Source organism: Salminus brasiliensis, chromosome 18 (genome assembly GCF_030463535.1).
Source record: "Salminus brasiliensis chromosome 18, fSalBra1.hap2, whole genome shotgun sequence".
NCBI lineage: Eukaryota > Metazoa > Chordata > Actinopteri > Characiformes > Bryconidae > Salminus > Salminus brasiliensis.
The window spans coordinates 26,772,110-26,790,141 of record NC_132895.1 but is presented as its reverse complement, the minus strand read 5'-3'; the positions used below and the strand labels follow the sequence as shown (position 1 = coordinate 26,790,141).

The 18,032-nt window shown below is 37.3% G+C and overlaps 1 protein-coding gene across 1 annotated transcript in view; it reads right to left on the bottom strand.

Moving 5' to 3' along the window:
* The window catches only part of chm (CHM Rab escort protein), a 40,787-nt gene extending 26,528 nt beyond the window's left edge, over positions 1 to 14,259 (bottom strand). The window contains exons 1-7 of the mRNA XM_072662757.1: positions 14,185 to 14,259; positions 7,477 to 7,543; positions 7,000 to 7,072; positions 6,772 to 6,902; positions 4,968 to 5,307; positions 2,435 to 2,551; positions 1,060 to 1,180 (exon numbers count right to left, since the gene is read on the bottom strand). Coding sequence (XP_072518858.1) covers positions 1,060 to 1,180; positions 2,435 to 2,551; positions 4,968 to 5,307; positions 6,772 to 6,902; positions 7,000 to 7,072; positions 7,477 to 7,543; positions 14,185 to 14,236 — 901 coding nt within the window. The 5' untranslated portion in view covers positions 14,237 to 14,259. The remainder of the gene's footprint in view (positions 1 to 1,059; positions 1,181 to 2,434; positions 2,552 to 4,967; positions 5,308 to 6,771; positions 6,903 to 6,999; positions 7,073 to 7,476; positions 7,544 to 14,184) is intronic.
* Positions 14,260 to 18,032: the final 3,773 nt, after the last annotated feature.

Sequence of the window (18,032 nt, the reverse complement as noted above, 5' to 3'; positions counted from 1 at the left end):
TCTGCTGATTTATGCTCTTTTTCACATGTATATGACATCACTTTGAACACTGCATCCCATATGGATGCTGGTATACATTTAGGTTTTATAAGTATTTGGACAGTAACACAATTTATAAATAATTAAATTTCACCAATTTATGGATTGGTGTAGAAGGTGTAGACATTAAGCTTTAATTCAAGAGGTTTGACGAAAATATTGCTTTAGCAGTTTAAAGGCTTAAAAATAACAAGACAAAGTTACTGTAACTATAAGGGGCATTTTTAAATCTTTTGCAGTCAGGGACTGCTCAAGTCAGGGACTGCTCAAGTCAGGAATCTGTGGTCTTCCAGGCCTTTTGATGTTCTTGAAGTGCATTCATTCTATTGAAAAAAAAATAAAATTTTGCCACTTCTTCTTTTTGTTTTGGCCACTTCTAAAGTGAACTGGTTGAAAGTAAATGTAGAAAAATGACCTGCGGTTAGATAAGATAGCAAGAGCCTACTTGTGCGTGCCAGATATGTCCATGCCATCAGAGAGTGTTTTCCGCAGCAGGGCTCATTATAAACCAGCTTTGTTCTCGACTCGATCCAGAGCATGTTGACGGGTCATTATATCTTAACAGATAACACACAGACTGCTTTATGTCTGTGCATTAAATTTATGTAAGGCCTGGTACAGTTACAATGAAACCTTATGTTCATTTTGTGTTTAGTCACCACAAACACAAAAAGCTAAAGGTGGTGTTATTTGTATCGTAGCTGGTAAATAAAAAAAATGCCTTCAAACAATATTTGAATCATTCTGTGAAAAATCAATATCAGATTTGACTAAAATACCTATATCATTGTCCAGTTATCTTTGAGCATGTGAAATTGATAGGAACTTGAAAAATGGTTGTAAATCCCATATTTGTGCTAAAACATTTGCTAAAAAAAAACGGATGTCTGCACTTGAACCACAGCAAAATTAAAAATAGCATTGTCCCAATACTTGATTGTGTATATAATATAAGAGGAAAAACTGTCAATTTTTTTTAAAGAGGAAAGCAAAGAGAATGAGGTAGAGCGAGAGTCATACCCTGGAATTCCTCTGGGTGCTGCTCAAAGTCCAGACAGAAAGTGAGGAACTTCATCAGCATGCGTTTCTCTACCATGGTGAGCTGCTTACTGCCAAATACATCGGCCCGAGAACACGGGACCTTTGGGGACATCGAGAACAAGACACAGAAAAAGAAAATGGAAAAAAAGAAAAAGGAAAGAATCAAAGACAAAATCAGGACAGGACAAAAAAGAAAAAGAGAGAGACAATAAGAGGCAGAAGTAGAAATTAACAGATATTATAAATACATATCTATGAATGTGTGAGAGGCTCATCCTAAACCCTAAGACAGTCATACAAATTTACTGCATTACTATAATGCGTTTAATAAAGTGTTCAAGAGGTAATTTGATTGATTTGACAAATATTGTAAAATAACTGCATTATAAGTTTTAACAACTTATAAACAACATATGTTAGGGATGTTGACTGTCAATCCAATCTTTTGTATAATATGAGACATTTTAAAGTTATTTATTTGTTTGGTAGCAACTTACTTAACTGACTAGGAGTTTAATGTCTTCTAGTCCACTCTGACTGAGTGTATGTGCAATAAATGGCAAAAAATTGTCAAGAGTGGTTCGCGAAAGAGATGCTACACATTTAACTGTTGTCTGTATTGTGTCTCTTGTATACTGCATCAGACTTTCAACAAAGCTTTTAGCTAAGCTACTTACTTAAATGTTCCGAAACACCATATTTTGGTGAACAAAACAAAGAGGAGCCTAATTTTAACTGATAAGTGAGGAGACATTACCAGTTAGCAGCCAAAAGGTTTCCAATTCTCCCTTCCACCTTAAATAGTGCAGCATTTCAACAGCAGAAGATAACTGCTGCATTTTTTACTTTGTTCAATGAAATAAGGTCACAACTGAATAATATTTAGAGTACTTTTTGTATTCCTCACTGCGGCAGACAGCAGCTGAAAATATGCATCTTAATTATGCCTAGAGGACTCCAGAGGGCGCTCTGCAACAGCAAAACCTAGGGTCGGAAGTGGATCGGGCTTTAAAAACTGATACCCATTCAATTAAAAAACGCCTGAATTGCCCCTGATCCTGAGTGACTGGATAGAATTGGGACATCCCTAACTTTTATAGCGATGCAGAGTAAACACAATAGTTCATCTAGTTCAGATCTGGTTACAAAGGTATGCGGTAGAAGTGTTTCTACTAGGCCAAAATTCAGCAACTCTCCTGACATCTGGTCGTCAGGTATCACAGTCACAAAACAAAAAGGGAAACAATGTAATTAACAATTTAATAATGTAATATATATATATATATATATATATATATATATATATATATATATATATATATATATATATATATAAATAAAAATATATACATACCTGTTCCACCTTGCCATTCCGATAAGTAAGGATGCGACTTAAATTCTTGAACTCCGCATAGCGGCTAACATTGGACTTGATGAGCAGGTCTACCAGTAATCCACGGGAATACAACAGCTGTGATATCAGAAAAGAGGCACTTAAAACAACATCTAGCTTTTATACAGATATGACAATAAAATGTGTGATTCTCTCATGCTGGGCTAAAAAAGGATAGCCCATTAAATATTTGGTTCTGTATTTATAAAAATATGAACATGTCAATAATTGTCAACAATACCTACAGATAAAGGTGATGTAATTGCACCTTTGCAGAAACACTAAAAATGTAAAAATTATGGCAATTCTTACTGGTTCAAAAAGGTTAGGACAATCTATGTCCTAATAACTGGTATTTTTCCTTTTGGTTGAACCTCAGTTTAACATTTCCTATAATCATTTACCATTTAATGACAACTTTCCACTTCTCTATTCAGAATTATTTCAGCTGCGTGATGTTTGAAGGTTTTTCTGCATGCACAGCCCTTTTCAAATTACTCCACAGCATCTCAATAGGAATAAGATCTTGGCTTGGACTTTCCAGAACCCTCCATTTGTTTCTTTTGAGACATTCCTTGGTGGATTTACTGGAATATTTAATTTCACTGTCATGTGACATGGTCCACCACCTCTTCAGCTTCAGTTTTTGGACAGATAGAACTGGTCCATGGTCATGCACTCAAACGGGATTCTCCTTTTGCGTGTGAGTTCTGGCTGTTTGTGACGGTCCGCACAGAGGGAGTTCTTTTGGCACCAGTGGAGTGGGAGAATTTCACCGTTACTCAGCAACGCAGCTGTATGTCATCTGTAGCAGTGTGGGGAATCAGCAAGCAGTGATTGTGCAAACGATCAGATTAATATTCCTGTGGTTTTGTTAAATTCCATTTTTTTAGTTTTTTTATGCCATTTTATTTGACTGTTTTAATAACAAGGTGACACCTCACGCCTTTGATTCATGTATTAACTACATTAAAAATGAGCTATCATCTGACTGATATAAAACCCTTTTAATCTTTTTAATTTTTAAGATACAAACAATACACATTCTTGGTGTGTGCTCATCTCATAGCATTAAAGTTATATTACATCTTAAAACGGTGCCACAGTTACATGCTGTACCTTCTACACCATTAAGATGGAACAAAGAATGAAAACATGAAGCTGGAGAATAACTGCCATGTTTGTTTACAGTGGCATGAACTGATAGATTTGATGTTTGAAATGTTATACTAAGGTTATGCAACATGCTGCACTCACAAGGCTAAAGTTATTCTCTAGCGTTTTACTGTAATATTCTGTTTCACCTTAACTGGTGTGGAAGACAGGACTTCTGCATGCTTTGGGATTTGGACCATACTAACCAGACACCAGTCATGTAGCCAAATCCCACTGGTGGAATTGTACTTGCTAAAGGGTTAAACACTGTTAATTTGCCTCAAGTACGTATTCACCTGCCACAGTCTGCTTTGTGTGTTATGGTGGTGCAGTTATTGATGTACTGGTAACGCACTGACTTGTGTCCCACCCCCAATAGAGAGCACAAGTGAAAACAGAACAGTGCATCTGGCTAAAATATTGGTAACGTTGATTCTTTTTTAAACAAACACTCAAGTAAACACAACTGGCAATATATAGTTCTGACAAAATTGAGGTAATGTCATATATTGTACAATAAGTGGATAATTTGTGGCCTTAAATGGAGGCTTAAGTTCTTGTCTGCGCCAAACATGTCTTCTGTTACTATGGCCAAATAATTAAACTCTGTATATTAATCCGATTCATCTGTCCATAGCCCATCATTTCAGAAGTCATGGTCTTATCTAGGTGTTCCCTGAATCTTAATTTCTAATTGTTTTGAAGTCCTTTTAAATCCCTTTGAAGACACCCATGCATCTACAACATTCCTCCTTAAGGCATCAGAGAGCTCTTTGGATCTTAGTCTTGTGATACCACTCACATGAGCAAACCAAACTAAATGTCTAAGGTTCAATATGGAGGCTGCTCCAAAATTCTCTCGGCATTTGTGATACACCGGCCTCTATTGTTAGGCAGTTTAAGTAGTTATAAATGTGGGGGCACAAAATTGCTATTTCTATCCAACCCCTTCATGACAAGCTTCTTTAGTAATTGAAAGAGCACCCTTTCAATGATATTCTTGGGTTTGCGTGCTGCAACAGCCTTCTTCAAATCCCACTTTTTTATATGGGTTCCAGGTCAGGCAACTTTTCACGACTGAAATTAAACCTTGGTGGACATTAAAGTTCTGTTGGAAGGTCCAATAACGCCCAAACTTCAGCTTTGTCACAGAAGAATGATGTTTTCTCCTACGATTTCCTGATACGTGATTGAATCCATCTTGCCCTCCACACTACTAGTAAAATTCTATATGGACAAGTGTTTTGGGACACCTGCTCATTTATCGTTTATTTATCATTTAATGTAATTGGATTTAAAATTTGTTAATCAAATAACTTGAATTAAAAGATCAACTCACCTTAGACACAAGATCAATGTTAAACCTCCGTCCTTCCTTTATAAGTTTAGCATAGGTTATTTTTTTTTTCACCTCTGTAAGTCCCTCTGCTTGGGGACTGACTGGCTGCGGTTCCTTTTTATTTTTTTCTGACTTGGCAGGTTCTTGGGTCTTAGGTGTTTGCTCATTCTCTGGCTCTTGATGCTGTTGCTTATCCACATCTGGTGTGCTGTCATCAGGACAACTCGTGTGTTGGGCTTCTGTAGAGGTACTATTGGTCTTTTTAGCTTGGGCATCAGAGGCATTCAACAAACTGCTCACAACTGTAACGCTCGCCTCTTCTTCTTCCTCTGGGTCATCACTGTGGAGGTGAGAACATTTAGTCAAAACATCTAAAACTTGAACGCAAATTTTGGTATGGTTCATCTAATGAACAACAGGTGTCCAGTTCAGAAGAAACTTCAAAATTTAGTTTTCATCTAAAACCACACAAAGGCATACAAAAGTTTGGGCAACCCTGATCAAAATGCATATTATTGTCAATGTTAAAGTGAGTAGTGATGAACTAATCTTTCAATTTCAATCAATTCTTAAACAATTTTAAAAAATAGCACTACCAAAAAGTTGGGGCACCCCAAGAGACATGAGCAGGCTATGAGCAGGCTTCACAATCATTGTTAAGAAACATCAGGCGATGCAAATTGCAAAGCTCTGAAAATACTCAGACACCTCCCTTGTCAAACAATCAGCAGCTTCTCTTATAAGCCAGATAATTGATAATTATATTATTATATTATATTATATTGATAATTATATCAATTGATAATTGATGCCCACAAAGCAGGAAAATGTTATACTAATAAAGCTAAGAACTTTCAGGTAGATAATTCCTCAGTTTGTAATGTAATTATGAAAGGGCAGTTAACAGGTATGGTGGAGGTCCAGTTAAGGTCTATTAGACCTTCAAAAAGGACCACTAGAAGAACTGCCATTAAGGGCAAATGAAAACCTCAGTATGACTGCACAGAGCAAGGCAAAATTTTGTCTCGATCGGCTATGGTTTGATGTGCAGTGTAAAAGGGGAAGCGATGTTGGTTGCTTGTCTCTGCAAAAGCTGCAGGTTGTAGATTATATGATTATATTTTCCCTTTCTTCCATTCTCCATTCAGTTCAAGAATCAAACTTTTTACAAAATCCAATCCAATCATACATTTTGATCACCCTACAAGTAAGTTATTACCAAAATGGAATATTACTGGCCATGGAAGACTCTGCAGTCTCTAGATTATTTGTGCTATTGCAGTGACATATTCACACATATGACCTTCATAGAAGAGTTATCAGAAGATGTGTCCTGACCAAAAAAAAACATCATTGTTGGCAAAGGTACGAATATTTCTGTTAAGCATGGGGGTAGATCGTCATAATCTGGACTTGTGTTATAGCCAGGGGCATGGGGAACATTTCAACAACAGGATAATCATCTTTAATTTAATAAAGAAAAAAAAAAAAAAGAACCTCACAATAGATGATTGACTACCACAATAGGTTCAAAATGTTTGCTTCAAGCCCTCAGATCATCTTTTACTCATCATTAACAGATGTTTTGACCAGTTGTGCCCAAACTTTATATGCAATTTATTTATACCGCATTGTAGATGCATTTGCACTGCCTGCCTGCCAGAATGCAGAAGTTCAATTTAAAATAAATAAATAAATAAATAAAACGCACCTAACTTTGCTACCTGAACCCAAAAAGACTTTGATGGCAATGACAATGATGGGGCATGGCAACTAAAAGAAAAAAGCAAAAAAATATATATACCTGGCATAAGAAAACACTTCCAGGTTAGAGATGGTGGAGTCTACAGAGCTGAGAGAAATCACTTCTTCTCCTTCCTCGACCTTCTCGCTCCATTCCTGGGCCAAATCAGCATTTGATATTGCCTGCTGTCTCTGCAAATGCACCAACAAAACTTTTTAGCAGTTTTCTCCAAAATTAAAGTTTTAAGAATTAATACTGTGAAAACCATATTTGCAGAGAAGTAAAGACCTTATACTCATCAATCCATGACAGCAGGCCATTGAATGTGAAGCTGGCCCAGTTACCAGCATAGTAGTTTCTCCTACAATGTAAAAAGGCTTCCTGCTTAAATTACAACAACATAATTTGTGCACTGATCACTGATAATGCTCCACACTGAGACTACATCAGTGATGCAAAACACAGACATATGAAACTAATATGGATGGGCAATTTTACTTTTTAGCCAGTTTTTGCTGCTTAATTGTGCTGCAAGATAAGTGTAAGTAGCCATGCTCATTCCTAGATTTAAGAATGAGTATTTAAACAAATATTTCATATGAACATTTAACAAATATAACAGAAAAATACAATATAAAATACTTTTTTCTAAATAAATCATAACCCAATGGGAACAAAGAAATAAGCATGTTTTTAGGCAACAGATAGAGTTAAATTAAATTGCATTGAAATTGCCTTTACTTCTAGTGTGAAGTTCTGCATTACCTGTCCAAGTGCAGAACCCTCTGCCCTACTCGTGAACAGGCAGCAGCAATGACAGACTCAGAGAGGCCTAGGAATGAACAGAGACAGTATGCATTGTCAGTGACCACCATTACATCTGCTAGCGCACTCTCCTCCCTGACCTCTCTCCAAATGAAATGCTTCATTCAATTTGTGAAGCACTTTACGTTTGCATGTCACCAGTACACTGAAACGGGCCAATATTCTCACAATTACACTTCCATAACTATAAAAAGTATTACTGCCAATTTGAGTTTCATTCAACACAGTTGAGGCAGAAATGACCAAAGGATATACTATAGCATATGGAGGAATAGGGTAATGTTATAGTAGATTATTTAAATGAACACACACACATAGTCAAAATGTAATCTACTACTCTCTACTACTACTACTACTACTCTAGTACTGACCCTATGCACTGCAGATGCTGGTCTTGCACAGAGGATCCCCAAACGTAAGTTTAAGAACCACAGCACCAAACCCTACCCACAGATTCCTTCCCCGTGTTGCCACTGGTCCTACTTACTGCATTCTAGAAGCCATCTCTGTTGCCCCCAGTGCCAGTGTCAACATTAAACTAAACCACCAATATTAAATCTAAACCACCAATAAACTATTTACAGATAAAATGTTTCAGAGGTTTTAGTATACTTACTAGCCCACATACTAAGTTGCCACTCTGGTTTAGACACTGTAAACAAACAAGCAGTATAAAGTACATGGAATGTGTGGGGTCCAGGACAAAAGGCCAAGCAGGGATAGAGTTGAAAACAACTCCATTAAGTCGCTGAAGCGTGCCTGTCCTTCCATCTTTCTTCTTCCTCATCTGGCCTTGCACAGTCCCATCTCACACACACAATGGAAAAGTGATTTATTCAGAGCAAACCTAGAGGCCCATCGCATCTTCCTTGGCCCTGGCCATTTAACTGATGGAGAATCCTCCACCGGCAGGTTATAGCCTGGTAGACACCTACCATTTTACACAAGACTGGGATGTGAAGAAAAACAGTGTTTTTGCGTTGTATTTTGCTTCTTACTCCTACTATTAACAGTTGCAAAACTACTGGCTTCAAAGCAAGTATGAGTTATGATGGTCAACTGTTCTATGATCGTCAACAGAACTAAACTACTCATTAAAATCATTTTCTTTCACTTTGACTCAAAAGCATTGAATCTTCACAACCATTATGTAATACAATCTACATAACCCAGATAAATGCAGGAGCCATTAGATATCAATTTAAATTAATTTGCTCTCTCAAATAGGAAACACTAGTGAAAAAACAAAAACAACAAAACAGTAGGCTGGACAGCTTGTCTGTCGAGACAATACTAGAGACGTTTTTAAAAAGTGTAAATAACCTCTTGCCGCCGTCTTTTAATGCCATTTATCCCATCCTGTATCGATTTTTCCACATCATGTTTGCTAAAGACAAACATTACCTGCCATAAAGCACTGGTGCCACATAGACATGCTCAGCGATAAATAATAGATTGAGGCTGGTAGGACTTTGATGACCGAGCAAAGCCCAAAATGCTTTCAGCGGGAATTGTATGAAATCATAAATCACTCTTCATTTCAGAGAACATTCCAAAATGGATTCTCTCTCTGCACCTTGAAAGTCATTTTGTGTTTTATTTATAGTCAGGGCTAAAAAAGAGAAAAATAGAGAAGGAGCACGAGCGAGAGCAAGAGAGAAACAGATAGATAGATAGATAGATAGATAGAGAGAGAGAGAGAGAGAGAGAGAGAGAGAAGCATAGGAAGTCACTTCCCTTACACTCCTCCTCTTTCTGTCACCCTTCCCCCTATCCATCTCTCTCTCACACGGTCAGCAGTCTCTTCTATTCCTGTGCTCAGATTTGTGGGTTGTGGGTGGCAGAGGTCAGCTGCAGAAGATACTTAAATGAAATCCTAGTTCAAGAAAAAAAACAATAGATTCATAGCTTGGTCGAAGTTACACCTACTTAAAAATAATCAATCGCACTGGTTTATCTTAAACAGATGCATGTGAAAGGAAGTCTAATTATATTGTAATAAACGGTTTTAGTGTGCTGGCATGACCATACCTGCAACGTCTGAATATATTCATTCTAAACACAGAGCAGCCTGGTAGGTTTTTTGAGAGTTTTTCTAGCCACGTCACATGCACAGCTTCTGAAAAAAGACCAGACACCATTTGCTGGTTACCTGAGCAACCGCAGTGCTGCTAATGGTGCTGATACAAACATACAGACTATTGCGGAAGCTACTGCGAACATGGAAATATTAAATACGGCAAACTCCAGTTTCCCTTTCATTTGCTCATTCACTTGTTGTCAAACCAAAGAAACATGGAAAGAGTGTATACACGTATACACACACACACACACACACACACACACACACACACACACTTGAAACCAGAAGTTTATGTACACTATATAAAAAGGCACATGCATTTTGTCCCCTCACTGTCTGACATAAAATCAGAATACACTTTTCCCGTTTTAGGTCAGTTAGGATGACCAAAATTATTTCTATTTGCGTGTCATTTAAGGCATTTAAGTGTCATTTAAGGCCATTTTTATTACTTTCTTCAAAGTTAAAAGTTTAAATACATGTCATTAGAATTTGGTACCATTGCCCTTATATTTTATAACTTGGGTCAAACGTTTTGGATATCCACCCTCAAGCTTCTCACAATAGTTGGCAGAAATTCTGGCCCATTTCTCCTGACAGAACTGGTGTAACTGAGACATGTTTGTAGGCCGCCTTGCTCGCACATGCCTTTTCAGCTTTGCCCATACAATTTCAATAGGATTGAGATCAGGGCTTTGTGATGGCCACTCCAAAACATTGTCTTTGTTATCTTTAAGCCACTTTGTAACCAGTTTGGCAGTATGCTTCGGTTCATTGTCCATTTGGAAGACTCATTTGCACCCAAGCTATAACTTCCTGGAAAAGTGAAGGAAGTCCCTCCTGCAGCGAAACAAGCCCACAACATGATGCTGCCACAAGTCCACAATTCTCCTCCTGATATCTTGGCTGATTCCTTTCAACTTTCCCATGATGTTACACAAAGAAGCAGTGTGTTTCAGGTGTGCCTTAAAATACATCCACAGGGGTGTCTCTAATTAATTCAGATGTTGCCAATAAACCTATCAGAAGATTCCAAAGACATGACACCATCACATGGGCTGTCCCAAATTGTTTAAAGGCATTGTAAGCTTAGTGTATTTAAACTTTTGGGTTTGAAAAAAAGGAATGTAAAAATTGCCTTAAAAATTCCACTCTCTCATTATTCTGGCATTTAGCAAATAGAAAAAATTGTGGTTATCCTAATTGATCTAAAACGGAAAACGTTTATTCTAAATTCATGTCAGACAGAGAGAAAAAAATGTATATGTGTCTTTTTATATGGTATATGTAAAATTCTGTTTTCAGCTGTATATACATATACATAGACACACATACACACACAGAGCGATAGAAATAAGTATTGAACACATCACCGTCATCAAACCATAGAGGTCAATAAATTATGTATAATAATGAGAAATGAAACAGGTAAAAAGTATTGAACACACTTACTGAAATGTTTTTAATTCTTCATACAAAAGCCTTTGTTGGTGATGACTACTTCAAGATGCATCATGTATTGAAAGGACTACTCGCATGCATTGCTCAGGTGTGATTTTGGCCCATTCTTCAACACAAATACTCTTGAAATCCTAAAGCTTTTGTGGGCTCCTTCTATGAACTCTGAGCTTTAGTTCCTTTCATAGATTTTCAATTTAGGTCAAGTGATTGGCTGGGCCATTCTAGCAGCTTTATTTTCTTTCTCTGTAAAACAACTGAGTGTTTCCTTGGCTGTGTGTTTGGGACCACTGTCTTGCTGAAATGTCCACCCTTGCTTCATGTTCATCATCCTGGCAGCAGTTTTTTATCAAGAATGTCTCTGTACATTTGTCCATTCATCCTTCCTTCAATCACAATTGACCATATGCTGAAAAACAGCCCTACACCATGATGTTCCCACATCCTTCATGGATATGCAGTGCCCTTTGACCTCTGAACATGGTGTGTATTATGGCATTCAAAGAGTTAAATTTTGGTCTCATCCAATATTTCACACGATTGTCTAAATCGTGTTGAGCAAACTTTACACACTTCAATATGCTTTTTCTGCAGTGAAGTCTTGTGTGGTGAACCCTGCATACAGGCCATGGCACATCATTTATTGTTTTCTTTAAAACAATTGTACCTGCTGATTCCAGGTCTTACTGTAGCTCTCCCCAGGTGGTCCTTGGACAACTCTTCTAATCATTCTTTTTACTCTTCTGTCTGAAATCTGAAGTCTAGCGAGAGCTCACTGGTTTTACACATCATTCACATCAATAATTTATTTAACATTTTGAAATGTTATTTTGATTGTTTCTGGACATATTCCCAAAGTGGAAAGTTACCAGTAATTTACTGGACATTTTCCACCCTTTTGCAACCCTAATTTGGCTACCAAGTGTAAATGCATGCAACTTAAATCCTTTTAGGAATCAATCCAGATACTAGTTACATGAAGTGACTAGGTGTTGATGTGTTGTAAACAGAGTCTCTGACACAATCACTCCTAAAACATCACAGCCCTGTCACTTAAAAAAAAAACAAACAAACAAAAAAAAACACCACCACCACCACCAACAACAACAACAAAAAACACACCTTAGATGCTTTACACTAGACTCCACGCTTCAATACCCAGGAGATTCTCAGGTCATATGCAGGCATGTACAACACGCGACAGGGTGCAACCAACAGGAACACAACCTCTCACACCATCAAAGGGTCTACCAGATGTCATCAGAGGGCCACCATATTGATTAACAACTGCTCCCTGTCCATACTCTAATTTGCACCTGCATGCAGCAGCAAAAAAGTAGAAGGTGGTAACTAGGGAACCTGGGACAAACACGCTTGTCTGAGCAACCTTGACACGGAACGGTGTCTGAGCAGAAATAGCCCAAGCTGCGCATGTTCCCGTGTCACCAACAGCCTAGGGACCAGCTGGCTCTGGTGGTTTTGCATGGTTGAAGAACCAGAAGTGGGCCAGAGACATTCATTTGCACACCATCAATCATGGCACTAGGATGTCGCTCTTAGCATAGCAACAGGTTTCACTTTTCCCTTTCCTTTCCTTCTCAATCCTCCAAAAAACAAGGCAACTAACACTAGGGAGCAGCTTTATCTGCTGCTGGCTTCATTGCTGTCCTGAGAAACTGGTCTACATATGAGTGCACTCCCCTGCACTGAATCAGGACACTGCACGGAATTAGGACAACAACCTCAGTAGGACCCCAATGTGTTCTTTGGTGGACACTTCCCATTAAGAGTTGTGTGCGTTGTAACCTACATATTTTGCTTCATTCAAAACCAAGAAGGAAACAGGTCATAGAGGCAACGTCTGTACCACTTGTCATTCAGAGACTGGTTTGTATGGACTACTTAGAAGAGAGCTTTAAAATGAGTACAAAGTAGGCTTTGTTCTGGAGCAGTGAAACCTAAATGAAACTGGGTCTGGACAGGGCGAGTAAAACAAGACCAGCGGCAGGGCAGCAGATTACCACATTCATTAATAATAATAATAATAAAACCCAATAATCTGCCTAATTTAAACACAACAGTGTAATGGACTTTACAAGGTGGCATCGTGTTTTTTAAAATCATTGTTGTTATTTTAAATCAGGCAATCTATATATTGCTGGGCTGGAGATGTTCACTAAGAAACTGATGAGATGAGATAAAACTGAATAACTGCAAAATTGAAAAACAAATGGCTAGTATCATGACAAAGGACCAGGACTTCCCCACCTGATCATGTATTCAGATGTCTTTTTTTGTAGACACAAATAGTACCGTGATTTTAAAAACCTTTAAATTACTAGATATATAAAAAAAACATTCCACCAAAACCATAACAAAAATAACAAATTATTTCTGAAACAGTGACTGCTTATTTAATCACTACACATCATCACATAAAGATCATAACTACTGTCCAGGAAGCACAGAGCCCATGCAGGACGAACACTACTGTTTCAAGGTATACACTCGGGTGGGTCAAATATGCTGCATTTGTATAATATACCTAGCTAGCTTAACATGGCACTGAATAAACCTCTCTCTCTCTCTCTCTCTCTCACACACACACACACACACACACACACACACACACACACACACACACGAAGACCCCTAGATACAAAATGCCATAGTAACTCTACAGTTCATGCTTGCGAGATTAACACCTGAAGTCTTTTTGTCCATCCACCCAACATGAGAAACGAAGAAATGCTGCTAATGTTAGCTGGCCAACTAGACATGCTACTGAGGTCTTCGATTAACATAAAAAAGCATAGCTTGATAGCGTTTTGATTCATGTCACACAGATGTAACGGCAGTTCTATATGTGTAAAAAATAACTGATATTTGTAACAGTCTGCAGCACTACAGCGGTGTGCTTTCCTCGTTTTAGTCAACAACGCTGTCATTAGCTTCACGATCTACGTTAGCCTGCAGCTAACTCGCGTCTATCCAAGCTCACAGTCTACCATATCTGATTGTGCCTGCAGTAAAACGTCCATCCATACATAGCTAAATACATATGTTTAAAGAACAACGATGCCCATTTTCGTGGTAGAGCGTCTTACCTGTTCCAACTATGACAACATCAAATTCTGATGGGAGGTTGTCGGCAGCCATCTTGCATCAGAATCGTCACGTGACATAACATATCGTGACGTAGCTTTAAACGACGATAACGTTTGATGCTATGTTACCTGTATCTCGGAAATCGAAGTAGCGTAGTCCCAGGTTGGCAATGTTAGCGATAACAGTTGATGGAATATTTTGTGTATATATATTTTTGTGTATATATTTTCATCCAAACACCATGAAAACATGTCCACAGTTAGATGCTTTACAGCACTAAGTGTACAGAAATAGACAGGAGTTCTAATAAATTGTATAATTGTAGCTATAATATTAGTGCTTTTTATTACTGTTGCAGTCTGCATATTGGATTTGGTATTGGTGAGGCTCTCTTTGCTTTCCGAGTAGGCTATCCGACTTGTGGGGGCGTTGCAGCTGAATTCGCAGTAGTTATATACAGCTGAGTAGCACTTATCTATTTGTGTCTCATTAAATCAGTAGTACCCTCGGTATAGTCTTCTATACCGGCCAACTTCTATCTGTGGACATGCGCAGAATGCTGCATAATGCATGCCTATTAACTGGACAGGGCTGTAATTGCTAGTGAGAAACAGATTTTTTGCCAAGTGTATCACAAATGTTTCTTGTTGCGTAGTGTGCTATCATCTAATTAAATAGAGATTATTTCAGTCAGGAGTATGATTAGAAACAATAATAGATATGAATAGATGCAGACGCTCATGCCTTTTCTCTTCATCTCTTGATGCTGAACTCTGTAATCCTAATCAGTGTGAAAAAATAGGACACCCCATGAAAAGCTTTTATTTATTTATTTATTTAATTTTTACATAGTTAAAGATATAAACTTTTCCTCTGCATTTTAACAATATTAAAATATTAAGGTATCATAATCTATTTCGACACCACCACAGAGATTAATACATAAAATGCCTAAATTATAATCAGGTGCAGCACATTAGCTGCAATTGAGTAGAACATGTTAAACACCTCACTGAGACTTTCAGAAATAAGGTTGTAGATGCATTTGAGTCTAAAAAGGGAAATCAACCATTTCACTGTCTACAAAATAACTTACAAGTGGACAGCATTAAAGACAACTGTCATGCCTGCCCCTGTTTTGTGTTGCCATATGTTCCCAAGCACTCTGTTTGTGTCTTGTGTGTACTAACCCTGCCTGTCCATTAGTGTTGCCCAATATGCAAATACATGGTGACAGGTACCAATGGGAAAATTTTAAGTTTTACTTAAGGTCATATTTTACAAACAAACCCTACAAGCCACTATGTATTATTAAAACAGCACAGCTCACTCAGTTTCATGGACCTTAAACAATTTGTTCAAAGCTTAACTTAATTTAAGAAAATAAGTTGCCTCAAAGTTTTTAAGTTAGGTAAACTTTATGTGCATATAATGTAGGCTGTAATAGCAATTTACCATTTTCTGTGTTGCTGCACGTGACTCTGTGCTGGCTGTGTGCTATAGTGCTCACTCTTGTGCTACCAACAGATGTTGTCAGTGTTTAGCAGTTCAGAACTTTTAGTGTTGTCACTTATTTAAGGTGTTCAATCCTAATAATTCAGGAAAACCTTTTTCTGCAGAACCTGTAATGTAATTTCATTAAATGTATTGTTTTCTGACTAAATTAGGATAATATTTGGCAGCCAGTCAATCATTTATTTATGCACTTTTTTGTTTAAAGTGTGTGACATCACTGATTGGGTGCTGCCAGAGGTGCATCATGCTAAATGTTAACTTTTGTATCCAGAATTAGTTTTACTGTAAAAGTACACATAAATATAAAACTAATAAGATCAACCTTAAATTTACAAGTAAAAAATATTGTCAGTATGGGCATGAACCTTTATACAATTACCTGCCAGTTTAATGACATGTAATTATTGTAATATTCCATGAATTCAAATGTACTTGAAGAAAGCAGAAAAAAATGTAATAATAATTTATTGTTTCCTGTAAAGCCATAGGCAATGTAACTTGTAATTTTTGGCATAATACTTAAAATAACAATTGGGTTTTTAATGCTATTTCTTTTGTAAAATTTTTATAGGGATCCTAAAAAAATAGAGATACAACTGCCGCAGCGGACACTGTGTCCATGCATCTTCTTTCCAAGGCTTTTTCCCCAATAAAGTCCCATCTTATAATTCCTTTGCATCTCTTTGTGATGCTCAGCAGGAACATTATATGAATACATATGTACATGTATGATAATACATTGCATACAACCAGTGTTCTTGCTGAGCAACAGAAGAAAAAGCAGAAGCATGGGACAAGTGCAATGGCCAAAACAATGCACTGTGCTTAAACCTATGTAATCAGTCATCATTGGAAATATCTGCTAAGGCTTGGCTCATTGAACTATTATGAAGTTTGAGACTTATATATTTTATATATATTTTAGAATAGATGTTAAGTACGTCAGACCTTGTTTGAACACTGTCTGTGATAAACACACATCTACATAGACGAAAGATTGAATGGCTCTTTGCGAAACAACCAAGATGTAACAGTGGTCTAGAAGTACTTCAGTTTGTGATCCTTTGCCAGGCTACATTCGTCAGAACACTTCAGAGGTATGTTTAAGCAAGTTCATTAATTTGCCCACCAATTCTTCTGATCTTTGACCCAGTTTGGGTGAGTACAGTTTAAAGTAAAAATTTTACGTTATTTAAAACAAACAATTGCAAAAGGCATATGCCATAGTAGTAATTATGCATTCATTAACGCAGACTTCTTGACTATAGTGCAAAAGATGCTAATGCTATTGATTAGATGCTAAACATAATGCTAATGCTAATACGCTATGCAAAATTTAGACTGTACTACATGAACATAAACTTACAACAATATGGAGGATAAAGTGACATTTAGATGCATGTGCCTGGGGTCAGTATGCACAGTCTCACACCTTTCCCCCCTAATTAGCTGAACTTTATATATGTACTGCCCTGCTTGTAGACCCTTGTACTTGTACTTTAGAACCTTTCACTTTTTGTTATTTTGCAGCCTTGTGCTTAAATAAAGTTTTTCCCATCATTCTGCACTCAATACCCCATATTGTCAAAGTGAAAACTAGAAATTGCAAACTCGTAGAAAAGGGAAAACTAAATATTGCATTGACATAAGTATATACATATTCTTCCTTATATACATATATAAAACATATTCAGACCTTTTAAGCAGTACGTTGAAGCACCTTTGGCAGCCATTACAGTCTCAAGTCTTCAAGTCTTCAAGGTTTGCGCACCTGGATTTCTGCTATTCTTCTCTGCAGATCCTCTCAAGCTTTGTCAAGTTGGATGGAGACACTCAGTGGAAAGCAATTTTTTTCTCTCTAGAGATGTTCAATTGGGAATGCTAATAAACATTTAGATACATCCACACTGAACAGAAGAATCAAGATAACAAGTGGTGTAATTTAACTAAATTCCACATCATGATTTCTATAAACCAGGTCAAAGTGCCCAGTGCCCAGTAATTAATGGCAATACAAACCTGACATTTTAAGGGCAATCACTCCATCATATTTTGTCATACAGCCTGTAAATGGAAACAGAAATGCAGGGCCAATTTGTTGCTGTCATGGAAGATTCATTAAACATGAACATGCTAAACCACTACATCCTTCGGAAAATAACAAGAAGTCTTTGGGGTTTACCACTCCAGGAAATGAACTGTATTTGACTAAAGTGCAAGATATGACAACATATAACTGAGCAACATGTTTTTAACAATAAATTCAGTATTTCTATCCTTGATCACAAGTTTGTTTAGTATTTCATAAATATCCTGTGAGATGCGATGTCTA